This window comes from Pan paniscus, chromosome 2, assembly GCF_029289425.2.
Source record: "Pan paniscus chromosome 2, NHGRI_mPanPan1-v2.0_pri, whole genome shotgun sequence".
Taxonomy (NCBI): domain Eukaryota; kingdom Metazoa; phylum Chordata; class Mammalia; order Primates; family Hominidae; genus Pan; species Pan paniscus.
In genome coordinates this window covers 140,081,384-140,107,001 of record NC_085926.1, presented here as the reverse complement: position 1 = coordinate 140,107,001, position 25,618 = coordinate 140,081,384, and the positions used below count along the sequence as shown (strand labels likewise).

General features: G+C 38.3%; 1 protein-coding gene across 5 annotated transcripts in view; it reads left to right on the top strand.

The window, feature by feature from the left end:
• The window catches only part of GK5 (glycerol kinase 5), a 73,320-nt gene that overhangs the window by 25,570 nt on the left and 22,132 nt on the right, over positions 1-25,618 (top strand). For all 5 annotated transcript variants that reach the window (XM_055110574.2, XM_055110575.2, XM_055110573.2 and 2 more), the window contains exons 5-12: positions 814-945; positions 11,984-12,059; positions 13,239-13,300; positions 13,482-13,555; positions 13,760-13,820; positions 16,697-16,823; positions 18,199-18,303; positions 22,202-22,296. In XM_055110574.2, the coding sequence (XP_054966549.1) occupies positions 814-945; positions 11,984-12,059; positions 13,239-13,300; positions 13,482-13,555; positions 13,760-13,820; positions 16,697-16,823; positions 18,199-18,303; positions 22,202-22,296 (732 nt within the window). The remainder of the gene's footprint in view (positions 1-813; positions 946-11,983; positions 12,060-13,238; positions 13,301-13,481; positions 13,556-13,759; positions 13,821-16,696; positions 16,824-18,198; positions 18,304-22,201; positions 22,297-25,618) is intronic.

Sequence of the window (25,618 nt, the reverse complement as noted above, 5' to 3'; positions counted from 1 at the left end):
AAAACTCAAAGCTTGTTTTCTGTATACCTAAGGCTTTTTGTAAATTAAAGATTTTGCTTATGTCTTATCTTTGATCATTAGATAAGTATAGGTAGTATTAAATAAAGTCATACAACCAGATTTTAAGTACTTAATGTATAGGGAAATTTCTGTCTGTGTTAGTGCTAACTTAATTTCTAATAGGAAAGAAAAAAGCTAATAAGAGCTCATCCTTCATTGTCTAGTATTAAGAGTTCTCAGGTCTTTGATTCATAGAGGCAGCTTGAAGCTAAGATATAAGATTATGATTAATGTGAAAATATTTGGACTATGAGCCTTCAAAATCAAAGATTAGCTGATAACTTTATATAGATGTTATTACTATTGGAATAGTAGTGAATTAATGCTATTCTACTAAATAGTATAGATTTATCTGGGAGGCCTGCAATAAACTTAAAGTGTACATATCCCACTGAAATAAGAATACTACAAATATAGCCTCCTTCCTAGATTCTCTCCCTTAACTATCATAGTTAAAAATAGGTAGAGAGGTAAAAATATAGTTGTTTTTTTAAAAAAAAGTTTATGATAAGTACCTGAGCATCTGGTATTTGCTAAAATAATTCAAAGTAGATGTGTTGCATTTCATATGTTAGAATACAAACTGCCCATTTAGGATAATATTGCTGTTTTTTATTTTCTTAAGTGCAGAAAACACCATTACAAGTAGTTAAATGACTTGTTATTGGGTTTGTTTGCATGTATATAGAATTGATGTGGAAATTTTAAACACTATTAAATGCATTTTCCTAAAATATGTTTTTTAAAATATAGATATTTCACAGTTCTTGCCGAGTGCTTCACTTTTTCACTAGAAGTAAACGACTTTTTACAGCCAGTTTGTTCACTTTCACAACCCAGCAGACTTCTTTGAGATTGGTCTGGATTTTACAGAACCTGACTGAGGTAAGAAAATACTGTGTGTATGTGGAAAATATGTGTGTATGTGGAAACCATATAAAGACTATGGGGAAGAAAAAATTAAAGGAATAAAGATAGTAATTTGATTATTTGAGGGAAAATTAAGTGTCTACCGCATATTGGAATGGAAGACAAAGTGGCATCTTGTTTTGTTTGTTTTGCTTTTCTTTTTGAGACAGAGTTTTGCTCTTGTTGCTCAGGCTGATGTGCAATGGCGTGATCTCGGCTCACTGCAATCTCCAGCTCCCAGGTTCAAGTGATTCTCCTGCCACAGCCTCCCAAGTAGCTGGGACTACAGGCGCGTGCCACCACGCCCGGCTAATTTTTTGTATTTTTAGTAGAGATGAGGTTTCACCATGTTGGCCAGGCTGGTCACACACTCCTGACCTCAGGTGATCCATCTGTGCCTCAGCCTCCCAAAGTGCTGGGATTACAAGCGTGAGCCACCACTCCCCGCCATATCTTTGATTTATATCAGTGGAATTCTTTTGTGTCAGACTCCTTTTGCTCAATATTATGTTTTTGACATATAACAATGTTGTGTGTAAATTATTTTGCTTATATTTTCATTGCTATTTGCTGTTCAATGTATGATTTTACCGTAGTTTATTGTCTATTCTATTCATGTACATTTGGGTTATTTCCTGTTTTTAGCTGTTATGAATAATGCATCTCTTGGTGTACATGTAATTGCTATGTCTATACATAGGAATGGAATTTTTAGGGCATGAATGTGTATATATATCTTCACCTTTTTTTTTTTTTTTTTGAGACAGAGTCTCACCCTGTCACCCAGGCTGGAGTGCAATGTGTGATCTCGGCTCACTGTAACCTCTGCCTCCCAGGTTCAAGTGATTCTCCTGCCTCAGCCTCCTGAGTAGCTGGGATTACAGGTGCATGCCACCATGCCCAGCTAGTTTTTGTATTTTTAGTAGAGATGGGGTTTCACCATGTTGTCCAGGCTGGCCTTGAACTCCTGACCTCGTGATCTGCCTGCCTCAGCCTCCCAAAGTGCTGGGATTACAAGCATGAATCACCATGCCCAGCCACGTATCTTTATCTTTAAAGGATAATGTCAAAACACTTTTGCAAAGTGATAATAACAATTTACACACTATCAGTATGTGATCAGAGGACTTTTTATTTCATTTACTGTCATAATTGACATTATTAGTCTATATTTTAGCCATCCTAGTTGGTAAGTGATATCTGAGTGTGATTTTAGACTGGATAAAAAAACAAGATCTAACTATATGTTGTCTATAAGGGACACACTTAAGATTTAAAAAATATAAAGAGGTTAAAAGTAAGTGAGTGGAAAAGATATATCATGTAAACAGTCACTGTAAGAAGCTGGAGTGGTTATATTAACATCAGATAGTATAGACTTTAAAACAAAAACATGTTACTAGAGATAAAAAGGGAATTTTATAATGATAAGATGGTGAATTCATCATAAATACATAACAGTTATAAACACCTAATAACAGAGGTCCACAATACATGAAGCAAAAATGGACAGAATTGAAGGGAAAAATAGAAAGTCGAGCAGTGATAGTTGGAGACTTCAGTACCCCACTTTCTTTTTTTTTTTTCTCTTTTTTTTGAGACGGAGTCTCACTCTGTCGCCCAGGCTGGAGTGCAGTGGCGTGATCTCGGCTCACTGCGAGCTCCAGCTCCCAGATTCACATCATTCTCCTGCCTCAGCCTCCCGAGTAGCTGGGACTACAGGCACCCGCCCCCGCACCTGGCTAATTTTTTGTATGTTTAGTAGAGATGGGGTTTCACTGTATTGGCCAGGATGGTCTTGATCTCCTGACCTCGTGATCCACCTGCCTCGGCCTCCCAAAGTGCTGGGATTACAGGCGAGAGCCACTGCGCTTGACCCTCACTTTCAATAATGGATAGAATAACTAGACAGATTAACAAGGAAGTAGAAAATTTGATTAACAGTAACAACTAACTAGACCTAACAGACATTTATAGAAAACTCTACCCAAGAACAGAATATACAGTCTCTTGAAGTGTACATGGAATTTTCTCCAGGATAGATCATAGGCTAGGCCATACTACAAGCCTCAATAAATTTAAAGGGGTTGAAATTATACGAAGTCTGTTGTCTGACCATAAAGGCTTCGAATTAAAAGTAACAGAAAAAACTTGGGAAATTCAAAAATATATGAAGATTAAACAACACACTTAAAAATAACCAAAGGGTCCAAGGAGAAATCATAAGAGAAATTAAGAAATACTTTGAGATGAATGAAAATAAGATACAACATACCAAAACTTATTAGATGCAGATAAAGTACTTAGAAGGAAATTTATAGCAAAATGATATTACATGTAGAAGAGTATATTTAAAAAGAAGCAAAATATCACGTCAATAATCTACCATTCTACCTTACGACATGGAAAAAGATGAGCAAACTAAATTCAAAACAAGCAGAAGGAAAGAAATAATGGAATTAGAACAAAATTAATATAATAGAGAATAGAAAAACAGTGAAGAAAATCAATAAAACCGAAAGTTGCTTCTTTGAAAAGATTAGCTAAACTGACAAAGACTAGAGAAAACCCAAATAACTAAAATTATGAATTATTATGAAATTATGGATATTAATACTGACCTCACAGAAATAAAAAGGATTAATAGGCAATACCATGAACAAGTGCATGCCAACAAATTAGATAACCAAGATAAAATGAAAAATTTCCTAGAAATACACAAACTACTGGAAATAACTCAAGGAGAAATAAATAATCTGAATAAATCTATAACAAGTAAAGAGATTGAAGTAATAAATAATAAATTCTCACCTAGAAAAGCCCAGAGCCAGATGGCTTTACTAGTGAATTCTACCAAAAGTTTAAAGAAGAATTAACACAATCTTTCACAAATTCTTCCAAAAAATAGAAGGGGAAAATAGACAATTGAATACTACTAGTTGGAGACTTTAATACCCCACTATACTTCCATTATTGGAGTGGATTATACTTCCATTATTGGAGTGAGAGATACTTCCCAGCTCTTTCTTTTAGGCCAGTATTCCCTGATAACCAGATCAAAGACATCAAGAGAAAAGAAACTGATAGACCAATATTCCTTATGAATACAAATGCAAAAATCCTCAACAAGGCTGGGTGTGGTGGCTCATGCCTGTAATCCCAGCACTTTGGGAGTCTAAGGCAAGAGTATTGCTTGAGCCCAGGAGTTCAAGACCAGCCTGGGCAATATAGCAAGACACCATCTCTCCAAAAAAATTAAAAATTAAAAAATTAGCTGGGTATAGTAGTACACACCTGTAGTCCCAGCTACTTGGGAGACGGGGGTGGGAGGATTTCTTGAGCCCAGGAGTTTGAGACAGCAATGATCTAGGATCACACCACCACTGCACTCCAGCCTGGATGACAGAGCAAGACCCTGTCTCTGGAAAGAAACCACATACACACACAAAACTTCAACAAAATATTAGCAAGTCAAATCCAGCAACATATAAAAAGGATTATATATCATGACTAAGTGGGATTTATCCCAAGAATACAGGATTGGTTTACCATTCAAAAAATCAATTAATATGGATCTTTTATAAAAACTGGTAAATGTAAAAAAATAGAAAATTAATATACACCATATTAATAGAATAAAGGACAAAAAAACACATGATCATGTCAGTAGATATAGAAAAAAGCATTTGACAATATCTAGCCCCTCTTCATGATAAAATGCTCAACGTACTAGGAATAGAAGGAAACTCCTTCAACCTGATCTTTGAAAAACCCACAGCCGACACCATACTTAATAGTTGAAAACTGAATGTTTTTCTCCTAAGTTCGGGAACAAGACAAAGATTTCCACTCTCACCACTTCTAATTAACATTGTATGAGAGGTTCTAAGCCAGGGCAGTTGAGTATGACAATGTAATAAAAGGCAACTAGATTGGAAAGGAAGGAGTAAAACTATCTCTATGATGCAGATGACATGATCTTGTATATTGAAAATCGTAAGGAATTTCCTAAAAAAATTAGCACTAATATTATAAATGAGTTTAGTAAGGTCGGAGGGTATAAGATCAATATACAAAAAAAAAAATTTTCTTTTTTGACACAGAGTCTGTCACCCAGGCTTGAGTACAGTGGCACGATCGCAGCTCACTGTAGTCTCAACCTCCAGGCTCAAGAGATCCTCTTACTTCAGCCGCCGGAGTAGCTGGGACTACAGGCGCACACCACCATGCCCAGTTAATTTTTTTTTTTTTTTTCGAGATGGAGTCTTACTCTGTCATCCAGTAGGGAGTGCGGTGGCATGATCTTGGTTTACTGTAACCTCTGCGTCCCAGGCTCAAGTGATTCTCCTGCCTCAGCCTCCCAAGTAGTTGGGACTACAGGCGTGCGCCACAACGCCTAGCTAACTTTTGTATTTTTAGTAGAGACGGGGTTTCGCCATGTTGGCCAGGCTGGTCTCGAACTCCTGACATTAAGTGATCTGCCCACCTCGACCTCCCAAAGTGCTGGGATTACAGGTGTGAGTCACCGTGCCTGGCCCCAGTTAATTTTTAAATTTTTTGTAGAAACAAGGTCTCACTATTTTGTCCTAGCTGCTCTTGAACTCCTGAGCTCAAGTAATCTTCCCACCCCAGCCTTCCAAAGTGCTGGGATTACAGGTGTGACCCGCCGCACACAGCTAAAAATCGTGTTTCTATATACTAGCAATGAACACTAGAAAGTGAAATTAAGAAAACAATTTCGGCTGGACGCAGTGGCTCATGCCTGTAATCCCAGCACTTTGGGAGGCCGAGGGGGGTGGATCACCTGAGATCAGGATTTTGAGACCAGCCTGGCCAACATGGTGAAACCCTGTCTCTACTAAAAATACAAAAATTAGCCAGACATAGTGGTGGGCTCCTGTAATCCCAGCTATGTGGGAGGCTGACGCAGGAGAATCACTTGAACTGGGGAGGCAGAGGTTGCAGTGAGCTGAGATCACACCATTGCACTCCAGCCTGGGCAACAGAGCGAGATGCTGTCTACCCACACAAAAAAAGAAAGAAAGAAAACAATTTCATTTACAAAAACATCAAAAAGAATAAAATACGTATGAATAAGCTTAACTACAAAATATATACTTTGAAAAGTACAAAACATTGTTGAATACAGTTAATGAAGGCCTAAATAAATGGAAAGACATCTTATATACATGGATTGGAATATTTAATACTGTTAAGATTATAGTATTCTTCGAATTTATCTACAGGTACAACACAATTTCTACCAAAATTTCTGCTTTTTTTTGTTTTTGTTTTTGTTTTTTGTAGCAGACAAGCTGATCCTAAAATTCACATAGAAATTTGAGGAACCCAGATTAGCAAAAGAATCTTGAAAAAGGAACAGTATGGGAAAACTCACACTTCTCAATTTCATTGTGGCTTTAATTTGCATTACTCTATTTCCTAACAAAATTGATATCTTTTCACATACTTACCATTTGTATATCCTTTTGTGAAGTACCTCAGTCCTTTGTTTTCTAAAAAATTAATACACTTTAATTTTAGAGTAGTTTTAGGTTTACAGAAACATTCAGCAGTAAATATAGTTTCCATATGCCCTTACTCCCCAACAGTTTCTGCTGTTATTAGCATCTTGTATTACGGTGGTACATCTGTTACAATTAATGAACCAATATGGAAACATTATTATTAATGTAATGTATCTACCATTGCAGTACTATTATACACCATAGTTTCACTGTCCTGAAAAATCCCCTGTCCTTCACCTACTCACATCTCTTTCTGAACCCTGGGTAACACTGATATTTTTATTGTCTCTAGCTTTGTATTTTCCAGAATATCATATAGTTGGAATCATATAGTATATAGACTTTACAGACTGGCTTCTTTCACTTAGCAATATGCATTTAAGGTTTCTCCATGTATTTTTGTGCCTTGTTAGCTCATTTCTTTTTATCACCTAATAATATTCCATTGTCTGAATGTGGCACAGTTTATCTAATCACATTTTTTTTTTTTTTGAGACGGAATCTCACTCTGTCGCCCAGGCTGGAGTGCAGTGGCATGATCTCAGCTCACTGCAACCTCTACCTCCCAGGTCCAAGCGATTCTCCTGCTTCAGCCTCCCAAGTAGCTGAGATTACAGGTGCCTGCCACCATGCCCAGTTAATTTTTGTATTTTTAGTAGAGACGGGGTTTCATCATGTTGGCCAGGCTGCTCTCGACCTCCCGACCTTAAGTGATCCACCTGCCTTGGCCTCCCAAACTGCTGGAATTACAAGCATGAGCCACCGTGCCTGGCCTATCCAGTTACCTATTGAAAAACATCTTGGTTACTTCCAGTTTTTGGCAGTTATGAATAAAACTGCTATACACTTTTGGGTGCAGGTTTTTATTTGGACATAAATCTTCAACTCATTTGAGTAAATAGGTGTATGATTGTTGGATCATATGGTAAGACTGCATTTAGTTTTGTAAGGAACTATCAAGCTATCCTCCAAAGTAGCTGTGTCATTTTGCATTCCCGCCAACAGTTGGAGAGTTCCTCTTGCTCCGTATCCTTGCCAACATTTGCTGTTGTCAGTGCTTTGGATTTTAGCTATTTTAATAGGTGTGTAGTAGTATCTTATTGTTTCAATAGGTGTGTAGTAATATTCATTGTTTGCAGTTCCCTAATGACTTGTGATACAGAGCATATTTTCATGTGCTTATTTACCATCAGTATATCTTGGGTGAGGTGTCTGTTCAGATCTTTTGCCATTAAAAAAATTTTTGTTTGTTTGTTTCGAGACAGATTCTTGCTCTGTCACCCAGGCTGGGGTGCAGTGGCATGATCGTGGCTCATTATAGCCTCAAAACTCATGGGCTCAAGTGAGCTTCCTGCCCCAGCCTCCTGAGTAACTGGGACTACAGGCGTGTGCCACCATGCCCTGCTAATGTTTTCACTATTTATTTATTTATTTAGAGACAGAGTCTCACTCTGTCACCCAGGTTGAGTGCATTGGCATCATCTCGGCTCACTGCAACCTCTACTTCCTGGGTTCAAGTGATTCTCCTGCCTCAGCCTTCCAAGTAGCTGGGATTATAGGAGGCTAATTTTTGTATTTTTAGTAGAGATGGGGTTTCACCATATTGGCCAGACTGGTCTTGAACTTCTAACTTCAAGTGATCCACCTGCCTCGGCCTCCCAAAGTACTGGGATTACAGGCAAGAGACACAGCGCCCAGCCAAATTTTTTCACTTTTAATAGAGATAGAGTGTCACTGTTTCCCAGGCTGGCCTCAAACTCTTGAGCTCAAGTGATCCTGCCACCTTGGCCTCCCAAAGTGCTGGGCTATAGGTGTGAGCTATCGCACCTAGCCCCACTTAAAGTTTTTTTTAATGTGTAGACTTATTGTTAGGCAATTTATATCTTTTGTAGCTATTTTAACTAGTCCTTTAAATTATTATACTTCTTGCCGGGTGCAGTGGCTCATGCCTGTAATCCCAGCACTTTGGGAGGCCGAGGTGGGTGGATCACGAGGTCAGGAGTTCAAGACCAGTCTGGCCAATATGGTGAAACCCTGTCTCTACTAAAAATACAAAAATTAGCCGAGCATGGTGGCACGCACCTGTAGTCCCAGCTACTCGGGAGGCTGAGGCAGAAGAATCTTTTGAACCCGGGAGGTGGAGGTTGCAGAGAGCTGAGACTGCACCACTGTACTCCAGCCTGGGTGACATGGCCAGACTCTGTCTCAAAAAAAAAAAAAATTATTTATACTTCTTTTTGGCTGGTCTTTAGAAATATAGTTACTTTTTGTGAATTGACCTTTAATCCAGTAATGTTACTGAATTCACTTAGTTATTCTAGTAACTTATCTAATAGCTTTTTTTGCAAGGGATGTTTCTGTGTATACAGTTATGTCTTTTGCAAATGACTAGATTTTTTTTCTGCTGGTTTAACACTTTTTTCTTTTTCATTGGCAAGGACCTCCAGGATATGTTGATTAGAAGGAGGGATCATTAATTCTTTTTCTTGTTTCTGATCTTGGACCAAAGGCTTTCAACATTTCTTTACTTAGTATGAATTTGGCTTTGGGGTGCTATCCTTTGTACTTTATCAAATTAAGGAAGTTCCATTTCTTTGCTAAGTTTGCTGACACTTTTTATTATGAATGGGTATTGAATTTATCAAACATATTTTCTGTGCTTATTATCTAGGTTTAGTGTGTTTTATGCAAGCTACTTGGGGTTTGTAGGGCTTTTTGAATTTGTTGCTTGAGTTTTTTTTTTGATTTTGAAAAATTCTCAGGTGTTATCTCTTCAAATGTAATTTCTGCTCCATTCTCCTTATCTTTTTTTCTGAAAGCCCAAATACGGGCCATTGCCCTAGGACCTCAATTCTCTATGGATCTAAGGAGAGTTGTTGATTTTCAGTTTGCTCAACTTTTTTTTTGTGAGGATGTAAGTAATGACTTCCAAGCTCTTTACCTATCAGACGGGAAATTGGAGTCCCCTCTTGTACATTTTCAAGTTTAGACCTTCTCACTGAATCCCCTGTATATCTAACCCTATCTTACATATTTTCCATCCTTTTGTCTCTCTGTGCTTCATTCTACCCAGTCTATTCCAACCTGTCTTCCAATCTATTATTCACTCTTCAATTGTTTCTAATGTGCTATTAAAACCCATCAAGTTCTTAATATTTTAGTTCTATAATTTTTATTTTTTCCCGTATAATTAGCATGTTTATTTTAAAGTCCACGACTGTGAATTCCATCATCTGTAGCTCCCATGGACTGTCTTTTATTCCTGTTTTTGTTTTTCTTCCATGTTATTGTTTCTTCATATGCCTGGTTACTTATTGGTATACATGTGTATATATGTGACCTTGATATTATATTTGTAAAATTCTGTGTAGAATTTGAGAGCCTTAACATAATGCTGTCTTGCTCTAGATAAGATTTATGTTTGTTTCTTCCATTCTTCCAGTTAACAGGATTATCTCAATCCAACTTAATAATTGAGATGATTCAAATCTGACTTGTAGTTCCTATGAGAGCCGGTCCTAGTTTACTCCTACTCTTAGGGTAGAGCCATTTGCAGTCCTTAGCCAACGTGAGGGGGGTTGACCTAGGTCCTCCTACCTTAGGAAGCCCTGATGTCTACTCTGTGTCACCCTAGCCTCCTAAGGGCCTAGCACCTATCAGAGGCCCTGACTCATAAATATTTTTTTAATAGATGGATGAATTTACCACCTGTCAGGCATTGTGCTACTCACTGAAATACAGGTTAACTTTTGGCTATTAAAAAAAGTTGTATCTGGAACAAATTTTAGAATAAAAATTTCTAAGTTTAACAAGAGTTTGAAATATAAGAATACTTGAAAGCGCTCCATATTTAAGTGGCATAACTCTTGAATGGAATCTTAAAGTACTTGTATTATAAATAACCTACAAATGACCTCGTTTTTGGAACTCATGTCATTTGTTTTCATTTTACTGATCCTTTCTACTATTAAAGTATAATTTATCTTTAAATGTTTCCATTTGCTTTTCTTTTTATTTCAGTTATTTACTTACTTAAGTATTTTTTGGAACATCTGCTATTTGCTGGGAACCCTCCTAGGTGTTGGGGATATGAATATAAATGCAATCTTGTCCCTGCCCTTAAAGAGCTAAGGGTCTAGTAGAGAGGCAGTAATGGTATGAGATAATGGCTAAATGGAAGCTATCTGTAGAATGCTACAGAGTGAGTTAGAAGGAGTGTGGGAGTGGGGTAGGCTTGGACAAAGCCAGGAAATGCTGGTCTTGAAGGACAAATAAGAGTTATAGAGGTGATAAACTTTGTTTCAAGAAATTGTTTTTCAGTATGTTAATAACACCCTAACAGGCATTTCAGTTTCTCTGCTAGCTATTATAGTTTACAGAGGTGTTGACACTTCTGTTTCTCTTGGCATGCTTTATGCCAAGAATCGGCCTGTTAATAATATTTTAGGCTTTGGGGGTATAAGCTTTTTGTCACAACCACTCTGCCATGAAAGCAGCCATAGGCAACAAATGAGCATAGCTGTGTTCCAATAAGACTTTACTTATGGACACTGAAATTTGAGTTTCATATAATTTTCATGTGTCACAAAATATTCTCCTTTTGTCTTTTTAACCATTAAAAATTATGAAAACCATTTTTAATTTGCTGTACAAAAACAGAGAGTAGGCTAGATTTGGCCTGTGGGCCATAGTATGCCATCCCAGCTTTGGGCTTTTTTTTGTTTTGTTTTGTTTTGTTTTGAGACGGAGTCTCGCTCTGCCGCCCAGGCTGGAGTGCAGTCTCGGCTCACTGCAAGCTCCACCTCCCAGCTTCACGCCATTCTCCTGCCTCAGCCTCCCAAGTAGCGGGACTACAGGTGCCCGCCACCATGCCCAGCTAATTTTTTTTTGTATATTTTAGTAGAGACAGGGTTTCACCATGTTAGCCAGAATGGTCTCAATCTCCTGACCTCGTGATCCGCCCGCCTCGGCCTCCCAAAGTGCTGGGATTACAGGTGTGAGCCACCGCACCTGGCCATTTTTTGCATTTTTAGTAGAGATGGGGTTTCACCATGTTGGCTAGGCTGGTCTTGAACTCCTGACCTTAGGTGATCCACCTGCTTCGGCCTCCTAAGGTACTGGGATTACAGGCATGAGCCAACGCACCCAGCCGACTAGTGTATGTTTAAACTAAAAATGTATATACTTTGTTTTTTTTAAAAAAAAAACAACAAAAAACACAAAAGTAACTAACGCATGCTTGGTATACAACTAAAACCTTTCAGAAATATTATACAGAAAATGAAAATCTTCCCTCTCTCCCCTGGCTAGATCTCATGCCCTATATAATAATCACTTAGAACCATTTGGAATATATTCTAGAAATGTTTTTGTGTACATATTAATTTTTATAAAAATGGGTTTATATTGTATCACTGATCTGCATTTAATCATGCACTTAGTAATTTAGCCTTTTTGAATCGATTTTGTGCTGTTGTGTTTTCAAGGTGCAAAAGGCAGTTGAAGAAGAAAATTGCTGCTTTGGGACTATTGATACCTGGTTGTTATATAAGCTCACAAAAGGTAAAGATGACCTGAAAGATCTATTTTAAATAACCGAAATTTGATCAAGAGAAATGATTTGCCTAAAAAAAGTAGAAGTTACTTTTTTTTTTTTTTGAGCTAGGGTCTCACTCTGTCAACCAGGCTGGAGTGCAATGGTGTAATCATGGCTCACTGCAGCCTCAGCTTCCTGGGCTCAAGCGATCCTCCCGCTTCAGCCCCCTGAGTGGCTGGGACTATTGGTATGTGCCACCATGCCTGGCTAATTTTTTGTATTTTTAGTAGAGACAGGGTTTTGCCATGTTGCCCACGCTGGTCTTGAACTCCTGGACTCAAGCAATCCATCTGCCTCAGCCTCCCAAAGTGCTGGGATTACAGGCGTAAGCCACTGCACCTGGCCAGAAGTTTTTTTTTTTTTTCCCCCTTCCTGTACTGCTCTTTGGTACCCTATTAACAATATGTTCTAGTAAAGCTAGACTTATTCTAGATTTATTATAAGAGGAGGACAATTTTTAAATAAATTGTGATGAAACTTCAATATAAGACTGGGGAACAGTCTTAATTTCAAGAATGATAAGACAAGTTCAGTAACAAATCTGCCATTTTGCTAGTGGGTATAACTATGGGTGACATTAACATCTTTGAGCCTCTTTGTCATCTTTAACCTGGGGGATCATAAAGTGACAACATGTATGTGAGTACTTTTGCACAACTATAAAAGTTCATAAATATTAAGTGGGAAATTGCTTTTGGAGACTTCACATTGAAAATACACATTTTGGGCCAGGTGCGGTGGCTTACGTCCGTAATCCCAGTACTTTGGGAGGCTGAGGCAGGCGGATCACTTGAGGTTGGGAGTTCGAGACCAGCCTGACCAACATGGAGAAACCCCGTCTCTACTAAAAAATATAAAATTAGCCGGGTGTGGTGGCACATGCCTCCAATCCCAGCTACTCGGGAGGCTGAGGCAGGAGAATCACTTGAACCCGGGAGGCAGAGGTTGCGGTGAGCCAAGATCGTGCCATTGCACTCCAGCCTGGGCAACGAGTGAAACTCCGTCTCAAAAAAAATAAAAAAAAAAAAGAAAATACACATTTTGGAATGAATTTGAGGGTAGACAAAGGTCTATATTATATACTATCGACAGGTGTTGATTTATACTATCTGATAATAAATGTATTATTTCCTATTTAAATTTAGGTTCTGTATATGCCACAGATTTTTCAAATGCTAGTACAACTGGACTTTTTGACCCATATAAGGTAAAAAATTTTTTTTTCTTCTTTTTGAATCACACATTTTTGTGTAATATAGATTTAAATTTTTAAAATTAGTTTATTTTTAATTGACAAATATATCATGTACAACATGATGTTTTGATATATGTTTAGAGGTTTGATATATGTAAATATGTATATTCTGATGATATGTTTTTATGCTCAGATGTGTTGGAGTGGGATGATTACCTCTCTAATTTCGATACCACTTTCTCTCCTACCTCCCGTGAGGGACACAAGGTAATAATAAACATCAGACATAGTAACCAGCACAATGGTTCTTGAATTCATTTTGTTTTGTGGGGAAAAGCATTTTATTACATGTTTGAAGGACTTGTATGTTCATTATGTAACTTTTTGGCTTATGCAAAAAAACAATTTGCTGAGTTTTAAAACTAATATTTCTAGAGCTGTAACTAACTTTTTAATGAATTTTATTTGAAGCCACAATTTTGGATCAGTGGATGAAGAGATATTTGGTGTGCCTATACCAATAGTTGCCTTGGTAAGTAGGAAACTTGAGGGATTCCCTTTGTATAGTATAAACTAAAGTAATATGTATTAATAATTGGGACTAGCTTTAAGAGAAACAGAAGGTCTTTGGCAGAGTAAGATTAAAGTATTTTTTTTTCTTTTTAAGTTAAAGGTCCGTGGATATGACCAGAATATCTGCTATATTTTTGGGAAGGGGACCATTGAGCCAGTATTCTATCATGGAAGTACTTTATAACCTTTTCTGACTTGCTTGTATATTGTTTATCAGAAAACTTAAATTAAAAAAAAAATTTTTTAATTCTGAGTAGTATTTAGTTTACATTTGGTACTCTGAGACAAAACACAGTGATGGGGCGAATATTTATGTTCTGTTTGATAAAGTGTAACCACAAACAGTGTTAGGGCAACTTAAACTAGCAGAGAAAGTTGTATGTACATTTAATAAAGTCCTTAGCCATCATCTACCGGTAAATAAGTTTGTAGAATAATGAAATATTTGCCATTTTTGATTTTTTTTTTTTTTTGAGACAGAGTCTCACTCTGTCACTCAGGCTGGAGTGCAGTGGTATAATCATGCCTCACTGCAGCCTCGGCTTCCTGGGCTCAGGTGATTCTTCCACCCCAGCCTCCCAACTAGCCAAGACCACAGGTGTGTGCCACGACACCTGGCTAATTTTTTGTATTTTTGGTAGACATAGGATTTTGCTGTGTTCCCCTGGCTGATCTCGAACTCCTAGACTGGGGCCTTCTGCCACCTTTGCCTCCCAAAGTGCTGGGACTACAGGCATGAGCCACTGTGCCAAGCCTGTTTTTGATTTTTAAGAGTCCTTTCACATTGCCTTTGATTTCCTGTGGCAGCTTAAGCAGGAGGTATAGACCACCTGTTGCAAGATGTGCAGTCTCCACAGTAGCTGGGGGAGCAGCTGAGGGAAAGGGAATTTAATTTCCAAGTTATAAATTCATTATCATTTAGAGAGGATCGGTCTTATTCAATCTAGGCATAGGTGCAGGGTTAGATTAAGGTATGGCTGGAAGAGTTACCAATTAGTGACAGAGGGTTCTTTAAATGAGTTGTTGTTGTTTTTGAGATGGAGTTTCACTCTTGTCTCCCAGACTGGAGTGCAATGGTATGATCTCACCGATGGCTCACTGTGACCTCCGCCTCTCGGGTTCAAGTGACTCTTCTGCCTCAGCCTCCTGAGTAGCTAGGACTATAGGTGTGCACCACCATGCTTGGCTAATTTTTGTATTTTTCCTAGAGATGGGGTTTCACCATGTTGGCCAGGCTGGTCTTGAACTTCTGACCTCAGGTCTCCCAAAGTGCTGGAATTATAGGCATGAGCCAGCAGGCCCAGCCTTTAGATGAGTTTTGATCCTTAAAATGTTGCTGTTTGTATATCTACATTTGACTATATTAACAAAATGTTACAATTTTTATTTTAACAAAAATGTATGGTTGGGAAATAGATGGTTTTTACTTACATCTATTTATATCAAAACATTTACCTATGTTTTATATTGTTTAATAAAATAAATAAATTTGTGAGGGTTGGTTATTTTGACTAATGAATGAAACAAATGTTAGTTGAAAATGAAAAAAATCTTAGTTTTTTTTGGTTATCATTTTTATTCTTATTTTCTTTTTTTTTTTTTTTTTTTTTTTTTTGAGACAGAGTCTCACTCTGTCGCCCAGGCTAGAGTGCAGTGGTGCAATCTCGGCTCACTGCAAGCTCCGCCTTCCAGGCTCATGCCATTCTCCTGCCTCAGCCTCCCGAGTAGCTGGGACTACAGACACCCGCCACCACGCCCGGCTAATTTTTTGTATTTTTTTTAGTAGAGATGGGGTTTCACCGTGTTAGCCAGGATGGTCTTGATCTCCTGACCTTGTGATTTGCCCACCTCGGCCTCCCAAAGTGTTGGGATTACAGGCGTGAGTCACCGCGCCTGGCCTCTTACCTTCATTTCTAAGATTATTCATAGATAATTAAAAGTCGTGAAGTAGGTTACCCATTAAAAATTCCTAAGGCAGGCCGGGCATGGTGGCTCATGCTTGTAATCCCAACATTCTGGGAGACCAATGTGAGAGGATCGCTTTAGGCCAGGAGTTTGAGACTACCCTGGGTAATAGAGTGAAACCCCATCTCTACAAAAAAAATTTTAAAGAAATGGCCAGGCGCAGTGGCTCACACCTGCAATCCCAGCACTTTGGGAGGCCGGGGCAGGTGGATCATGAGATCAAGAGATCGAGACCATCTGGCTAACATGGTGAAACTCCACGTCTACTAAAAATACAAAAATTAGCTTGGCGTGGTGGCGCGCATCTGTAGTCCCAGTTACTTGGGAGGCTGAGGCAGGAGAATGGCATGAACCCAGGAGGTGGAGGTTGCAGTGAGCCCAGATCATGCCACTGCACTCCAGCCTGGCGACAGAGTAAGACTCCGTCTCAATGAAAAAGAATTAGCTGGATGTGGTGGTGTGCGCCTGTAGTCCTAGCTGCCTTGTAGTCCTAGCTACTTGGGAGGCTGAGGTGGGAGGATCACTTGAGTCCAGAAGTTTGAGGCTGCAGTGAGCTGTGATCTTACTGCACTCTAGCCTGGGTGACAGAGCAAGACCCTGTCTCTAAAAAACAAAACAAAACAACAACAAACCAAAATAAAAACAATTCCTGAGGCATGTCAGTTATCTGCAGAGTATTAGTCCTAGGGAGACTCCTATCCTATGGTTGTTGCCCCCTATTCTCTTTGGGATTTTTTTTTTTTAATTTTAAGGAAAAGGAAAAAGAAACGAAGATGTTTAATCATGAGAGTACAATAAGTGAGACAATGGGCTATAATAAAATTGGCCACTGTTAAGGGCAATGGGTTTACATTTGAACATTTTTGGTAGGTTGCTGACCAGCAATCAGCCATGTTTGGAGAGTGCTGCTTCCAGACAGGTGATGTGAAATTAACCATGGGAACTGGGACATTTTTGGATATTAACACTGGAAATAGCCTTCAACAGACTACTGGAGGTAAGTAGTTAGGATTTATCCTATTTATTAATAAAATATCACTTCTGTTCATATTTAACTTTTGTGATACTTATACTATTTTCCCATTTTGTGATATTCTCTAACATATTTTATTATTCTTAAAGACAGTTAATTATCATTTCCCTTTCTTTTCCCTTTAAGTGAAAAGCATAAAAAACAAGAATGATATTATTGAAAAATTCAGGATATATGGTCAGCTTTCTGGGTATTTTTCTATAATACATGTTGTATTTGTTCAAAACTCCTTACTAGGGGCCGGGCATGGTGGCTCATGCCTGTAATCCCAGCACTTTGGGAGGCTGAGGTGGGCAGATCACCCTAGGTCAGGAGTTCGAGACCAGCCTGGCCAACATGGTGAAACCCCGTCTCTACTAAAAATACAAAAAAATTAGCTGGGGGCATGGTGTCCAGCACCTGTAATCCCAGCTACTTGGGAGGCTGAAGCAGGAGAATCACTTGAACCGGGGAGGCAGAGGTTGCAGTGAGCCAAGATCGCGCCACTGCACTCCAGCCTGGGTGACGCAGTGAGACTCTGTCTCCAAAAAAAAAAAAAAAAAACAAAAAAAAACTTCTTACTAGGGTTCTAAATTTTTTTTTTTTCTATTTGTTAGAAAATTATTTTGTGAATTTCTTCGAGTGGTAGTCCTCAGCTAGTGACCAATGCAATGGATAATGACAATTGCTAAGAATTTGCTCTTTTTAATAGAACAAATCCTGGGATTTACAGACCAAGAAATCTAGATTATAGAACTATACTAGTTTGGGCTCTGTTTCCATAACATGGTTACTAAGAGGTGGCTTAAAAAACCTTTTTCCTACCTTTTATCCCTCCTCAAGCTCTTCTTTTTCCCCTAACTAGGAAGATGGAATTAGAAAATGTTGATAATTCTATTAGATTGTTTCTATTTAGGAGCCTTGTTTGAAAACCACAGATAAATACAATAGCATAGTTCTCTAGCAAACCAATCTCATAGTACCCTTTTATTTCTCAAGTAAAATATTTATTGCCATATTTCTAGAGATGTAGACATGCCTATAGCTAATACAAATTAGTATTTATTGTTCATATTATGTGCCAGGCACTGTGCTAAGTTCTTTTTATGTGTTAATTCAGTTTGTTCATTTCGTAGCTCTCTGAGGTAGGCCGTTTTGTAGTTAAGGAAACTGAGGCTAAAATGTTAGAAACTTGCAAGACTACAGCTAGTAAATGTAAGTGGGCTAGAGTTTGAACGTCCACAGTCTGACTTCAGAGGCACTTTGCAGTTTTTTGAGATAACCAAATCATTACATTTTAGAAGTCTCTATAATGAATTATGCATATATTTGACTTAACATTCGTTGTTTGTTTTGCAAGGCTTTTATCCATTAATTGGGTGGAAGATTGGGCAAGAAGTCGTATGCTTAGCTGAAAGCAATGCAGGAGACACTGGTACTGCCATAAAATGGGCTCAGCAGTTAGGTAAGTTGTCTTTTAAATGGATTTCACAAGCCAGACCTAAAGAATTCAAGAATGCCACAGGATTGCAGATTAGTAGGAAGCAAATGGATTGTTCAAATGAAACACTAAAATAAAATGACGTCTATTAAAAGAAAATATAAAGTATTTTTATGATATCGAAATGGTAAAAGGCTAGGTCTTAAAGACAGGAACCATAAAGAAAAAGAATAATAAATTTAACTATGTAAAATATTAGTGGGTAAGGAGAGATATGCCATAAGCAAAATAAAAGACAAATTGGTAAAAACAATTTGTAGCATATGTCAGAAAAATTAATAACATGACAAAAATGGGCAAAGGACCGAAGTACAGGTATTTTACGATCAAATGACTATAATGAAATGCTGTTCACGTACGATAATTAAAGAAATGCACATTTTGGGCTGTGGTTCCAGTGTCAGTTCAGTTTTCAGTGCTTTTGCAGTGCTATTTGGATCTGCCCCTCATTTGTGCCACCCAGTGGTCAGTCTGGGTGGTGGTTTGCCTGGAGATTAATTAGTTCTCAAAGCCTTAAGCTTGTTGTTTAGGGTCATATCTTCACATGTGCAGCTCAAGAGTGAGACTAGGAGTTCATAAAAACCTTTATAAGGTAATTTTTCCTGAGCTCCTTTCTCTCAGTAATCTCTCTGGTACCTTTTGACTCTTGGGATCCCCATATTGGTTTTCTGGCTAGAAAGCTGGTGCTTTAGTTTCTCTACTGAACAGCTGCTACTACTTCTACCTCCCTAGCCTAGTGGCAAGAGGGATGAGAGAAGGAGAAAAGCGGGGTCAGAGAGAGAGAGAAGGAAAGAAGGGAAAGAAAGGAAACAAAGAGAAAGAAGGCTGGGCACGGTGGCTCACGCCTGTAATCCCAGCACTTTGCGGGGCTGAGGCACGTGGATTACCTGAGGTTGGGAGTTCGAGATCAGCCTGACCAACATGGAGAAACCCTGTCTTTACTAAAAATACAAAATTAGCCGGGCATGGTGGTGTGCGCCTGTAATCCCAGCTACTCTGGAGGCTGAGGCAGGAGAATCACTTGAACCCAGGAGGTGGAGGTTGTGGTGAGCCGAGATCACGCCATTGCACTCCAGCCTGGGCAACAAGAGCAAAACTCCGTCTCAAAAAAAAAAAAAAAGAAAAAAGAAAAAAAAAAAGAGGGAAAGCAAAAGGGATTTTCTTAACCTCTCATCTTTGAGTTTTGGTTGCTTCTGCTGCTCTGTCTGCTGTCACTGCAGCCACAGGATTGCCAGGGGCAGGCAAGACCAAGGGGAGTGGGCGCACGGGAAGAAGCAAGCAACAGGGATTTCCCCCCCATACTCTTAGCTTGCAGTTTTATGTGCCTGTGCTACTGGGCTGCCATTGCTGCTACCATAGGATTGCCTGGGAGAATGAAAAAAATCTAAAGAAAACAAAAAATGAGAATCTCTCCACTCTGTCCTGTAGAGACCCTTGTCTCCTACTGCTCAGACCAGAAAGGAGCTTCTATTGAAGCTCTTTCATGTCTGCACTCAGTGTACAGATCTGAGTCCTTGGGTTTCAGGCTATCTCTGAGTCTAGGCCAGGAATATCAGAGAAAATATAAAAACAGGGAGTCCCCAGATGGCTTTTCCATTTATTCCTCCAAGATTCTTAGTTGCATTCAGTGGGGGAGAGAGAATGGAGTGTGCTTACTCTGAAAGACTTTTTATCAATTAGCTTATTTGACAACAGATTAAGTGGAAGATTATTTAGAGAAATTCTTCAAGCAAGGGATGAAACAAACAGTGAGGAATGTGAATAAGATAATCTCTCTTTGTTTTCAGTTTCTTTATCTGTTACCAACAATTTTCCTCAAACCAACTGTCTAGTATGTTTTCCTACATCTTATCTTGTAAAAATTGAACATTTGGACAAGATTCATTAAAAAGTATAGATTTTAAAACCAATTTTTTTAAAGAGATAGGAGTCTCGCTATGTTGCCCAGGCTGGATTCAAACTCCTGGGTTCAAGTGATCCTCCTGCCTTTGCCTTCTGAGTAGCTGGGATTACAGGCACGCCACCATACTCGGCTTAAAACCAGTGTTTTTAACATTAGTTTTTGAAGTGGTAGAGATATTTTGATGCATTATCTGGACATTTTGAACAAATGGATGAAACTTACGGATTTGATAACTGTCATTTTGAGTAAAATTTGTAGTTATTATTGAGTGATCCTCATTAACTTGAGTTTTAATGTAAGTGCTCCTTAAATGTCTTTAGTGAATTTAAGTATATTAATTTAGTTATATAACAAATCATAAAATGATATAAAGTCAACTTAATTAAGGCTCTCTAAAGCCAGCAATATTTATTACGACTGAGTCTTTTCTTCTGATCTTTGCTGTTCAGTCCTACATACTCATTCAGAAGTCACTTTACAAACAAGGATATCCAAATGGCCAGTGAAAAGGTATTTAACTTTATTAGTCAGCAGGGAAATCCAAAATCAAACCACCATGTAATACTACCAAAATAGCTAAATTGAAAAACATAGACAATATCAATTATTGGCAGGAAGACAGGTGACTGGAACTCTCGTGCCTGCCGCTGGCAGGAGCCTTAAATTGGTAGAGCCACTTTGAAAAACTATTTGGCAGTTATCTGTTAAAGCTGGTTCTAAATGTGAAGACCTTAGAACTGGCCATTCCATTCCTTTGTGTTAATAAACAGAAATGTATACATATGTCCACCAAAAATAATGTACATGAATGTTCATTGGGATCTGTTTCTATTAGCCAAACACTAGGAACTACCCAGATGTATATCACTAATAGAATAGATTGATAAATTGTCTATAGTCACATAATGGAATACTATATAGAGGTGAGAATGAATGGAGTACAACTACATATAACAGTGTGAATGAATCTCACGAGTACGATGTTTAACAAAAGAAATTTGTATCTTGACCTGGGTGTCAGTTACTTGGATGTATTCACACTGTGAAAACTCATCTAGCTATATACACTTAGGATTTGTGCATTTTTCTGGTCTGTATATCATATACTTCAGTTAAAGTTTACTAAATTAATTGTCTTGGTTTTTTTGTTTGCTTGTTTTTTAAAAATTGACTTTTAATATATCTGTTACTGGCCCCTTATTTAACTTATTAGATGGAGTATTTCAGTTAATTTTCTTGGGTATTATATTACAGGTAGATGATACTTTCATCAGAAACCTAGGATGGCTCTTATCTTTCAGAGAATAATTTTTTAATGCCAAAAATCCTACATAGAATTGATTTTTTAAACAGCCCAAATATCTTTAAAGGAAAAAGCAGCCGGGTGTGGCGGCTCACACCTGTATTCCCAGCACTTTGGGAGGCCGAGGCGGGCGAATCACCTGAGGTCAGGAGTTCAAGACCAGCCTGACCAACATGGAGAAACCCCATCTCTACTAAAAATACAAAATTAGCCGGGCGTGGTGGCACATGCTTGTAATCCTAGCTACTTGGGAGGCTGAGGCAGGAGAATCGTTTGAACCTGGGAGGTGGAGGTTGCGGTGAGCCGAGATTGCGCCACTGCACTCCAGCCTGGGCAACAGGAGTGAAACTCCGTCTCAAAAAAAAAAAAAAGAAAGAAAAAAAACGTAAGGCCTGCTGCATACAGAGCCTATCTAAGAGGGCCTTCTACCTCCTGTCTCCCTTCTATGGGCCTGGAAACCTATGCAGTGTGAGAATTCAGATAGTACCAGAACAGAATGGTCTTTGTGCTGACCCTTTTAAGTGAGCAATCTTTTACATTATATTCATAATAAATGTTGATGCAGGTAAATACTATCATGTAACATAATTCTGTTTCTGCCTCTCTAACCTCTTCATTTTGTTTTAGGGTTTTTTGTTGTTTGTTTGTTTTTGCAGACCTTTTCACAGATGCTGCTGAGACTGAAAAAATGGCCAAAAGTTTGGAGGATTCTGAAGGAGTTTGTTTTGTTCCATCTTTTAGTGGATTACAGGTATGTATTTTTTAACGTTAATGGCAATCACAAATATTTTTCTCCTCCTGCCACATCCAAACTTATATATCTACCACTCTGTTACCTTAAAATTTGAGCACTGAACAGAACTAAGATGAAAGGTAGATTTTAGGGCTGAGAAGTTATGCTCTGACCAAGCATGAATTCCATGAGGAAGCAGAGCATCCTGAATGTGGCCCTGCTGGCTTGGCTTGTGCTGGTAGAATTCAGCTGACTTCTGCTTAGAACTGTGTGGAACCTAAGAGTTGGCAGGTTTATCATAGAACTTTTACATAAGACTTAGCATTACTTTATCATGACCAAAAATAGCCATTTCACAGTGGGGGGAATGTATCAGTAAATTTGCATTCTTTACTTAGAGGAAATAAGCCATTGAGAATTAAGATAAATAATGTCAAGGTACATACATCACACACATATGCACACACATGTATATGTATGTGTATATTTTGCACTTATACATTTGCAAGTTTTAAACTTTTTTTAAAAATCAAAATCTTGGCTGGGCGCGGTGGCTCACGCCTATAATCCCAGCACTTTGGGAGGCCGAGGCGGGTGGATCACAAGGTCAGGAGATCGAGACCATCTTGGCTAACAAGGTGAAACCCCATCTCTACTAAAAATGCAAAAAATTAGCCATGCATGGTGGCACGTGCCTGTAGTCCAAGCTACTCAGGAGGCTGAAGCAGGAGAATTGCTTGAACCTGGGAGGTGGAGGTTGCAGTGAGCCGAGATCACGCCACTGCACTCCAGCCTGGGTGACAGAGCAAAAGTCCGTCTCAAAAAAAAAAAAAAAAAAAAAATCAAAATCTCCTTTCATTAATTGTTGTGGTGGAGTATTGATTACTTTGCTTAATCAAAAAATGAACCTAGGAGAAGTCTTGATTTTGTAACATTTAACTTTGTATTTAATTGAAAGATCTCTGATACTACCTTTAATTTTAGAATATTATTATAAATACTTTTAAAACAACTTTTCAAGTATATTATTATGAAAGTTATATATCTGTCTATCATATACTTCAGTTAAAGTTTACTAAACTTTTTTTTGGGAAAGCTCATACTATTTCTAATCCTCCTCCAAATATTTTTTCCTTTCAAAAAATACAACTTTCTCTTTCTTCTTGCTTATCTCATATTCAGGCAATTAGTTACAAAAGTCCAAAATTTGAGTTTGGGTTTATAATATAGAAGCTGGTAGAAAAAAAAATTAGGTCAGGGTGTTTTAACTCTTTAAAAATATCATACTTCCAAAACTAGATTTTAAAATGAGCATTATTTCAATACCTGTAATATTTTTATTTTGTGTACTTCATCCTAAAGGACCGAGAGCTTGTGAATTGATTCCATTGCATCCTCTTCAGGATGATGTGAGGGAACCTCTAAATAGCACCTATCATAGTCCAGAAAGTGAAAATTTTTTATCTAATTGAGATTTCAGGAAAAAGGTTAGATGAATAATTGTCCTCAGCAAGGTAAGGTTTGGTTAGGCAACTACTGGTTCTTTTCTTCTCTCTGAAAAATGTGCTACAGGACTTAGTAGTCACCTTGTCTTAGCAAGTCTGTCTTTGACTTCTCTATCACCTCACATACCTGTAATATAATATAATAATTATATATTATATAATAATAATAATATAAAGTATATTTTTTTAAGTTTTAAACCCAAAAGATTTAGACAAAACTATCTCAGGTTTGATTTTTAATTTCCTCTTGATAGCAAAATGTCCCTGTCCTGCCATGATTGCAACCTGCCCATATACTGGCAGTAGAGGGCAGTTGGGAGAGGTGGTAGGTTGACCGTAGGTCATGTATTTCCCTGTGTAAAATGAAACTTTAACTGGAAATTCAAAGTTAAACCAAACAGCAATAATGTGTTAATACTAAACTGTTTGGAAAATAGGAGGGAAGATCACCTATAATCTGCCTATGTGAACAACTAGAGAAAATGAGGGATGGGGCATGAAAGGAAGGAAGGTTTATGTATCTGTGAAACTGCCTTTAGTTTTAGAATATTTTTACAGCTTTAGATAATTGGGATCTGGATGTTGAAGGCCCCTAATAGTCTCATTTTCTCAAAGGAATCTACTGAGAAAGGGGTACTGGGTGAGCTTTGAGGAAAATGGGAAAGTCTAGGACAGCCACTTCAGGGAATGGCAGAAAGGGTGGGAGCCATACACTGGGGGTGGCATCAGTTAGTGCAACCATTATGGCTTTCCTCTAGCAGGGCTCGTGGTTTGGGGAGTGGGATACTGAAATAGGTATTAGAGGCAAGAATCAGTGGTCATTTACCTGGACGTTAGAGTTACTGTGATGATGGCAGTAATAGGATAGACAGAGAAGCTGTTTGTCCACATACTCTTGAGGACTGGTATTGGAAAGCAGTCAGCAACTGACAGCAGTTCTTAGTGTCTTTGGGTTCCTGCTTCTCTCTGTTCTGCTTTTCTCTTTTCATTACCAGCTTTGCTCTGTGTCCTTTCTTCCTCCATAGCTTCTGCTTAATTGTCATCATTTTTCTTACACTTTTTGCTTCTTCACAACTTAGAAATATCACATACAACCTTCCTCTACCTTATGCATCCTTTTAGCTTCAGTTCCCCCATTGATGAGGTCTTTTTCTTCGGGTTTCCTGGTTTTGGTTTTCAGGGCAGAGAATCTGATTGGACCACCTTGTCCTTTTGCGTTTCAGTCAGACACTGAGTCAGCTGTACTCACCCTCTGCAGTTGTGGTGATGGCATTAGGACTAGAGCATGAAACATGGCAGTTTTAGTTAACAGGGCCTGTGGATTCAAGCAGTTTCCTTAGAAGGGGATGAAGCCAGCAAGTCCTGTGATTGCCATCTCTAGTTTTGGGAGTGACTAGGATGTCTGAATGGTGCAGTCTGTGTTCTGGGGCAGGAGACTACTAGTTTTGCCCAGGGCACCAAACAGATTTCAGGCCAGTTAAAGCAGTATTTTCTGTGATATCCTGGAAGAAGTCATATTTATGCAGGAAAAAAACATAGCATATTGCTAGGGACTAATTGAACTGGCCAAATCTGACTAATCTTAGTTTTATGATACTATACCATCTGATATAAACCAGATTTACTATATACGTTTTTACTAATTAAAATCACCAGAAGGTGTTAATAGATTTGAAAAATTAAAATAAAATCTCAGTAGGAGGGAAATCATAGCTATAGCAAAGATAAGATGTAATATAGAATTTCTTAAGTCATTAAGAAAAATATTGTTTGTTCATTTATTCACCAAATGTGTATTGTTCTCCCATGGGGAGCCAGATATAGTGCTAGGCACA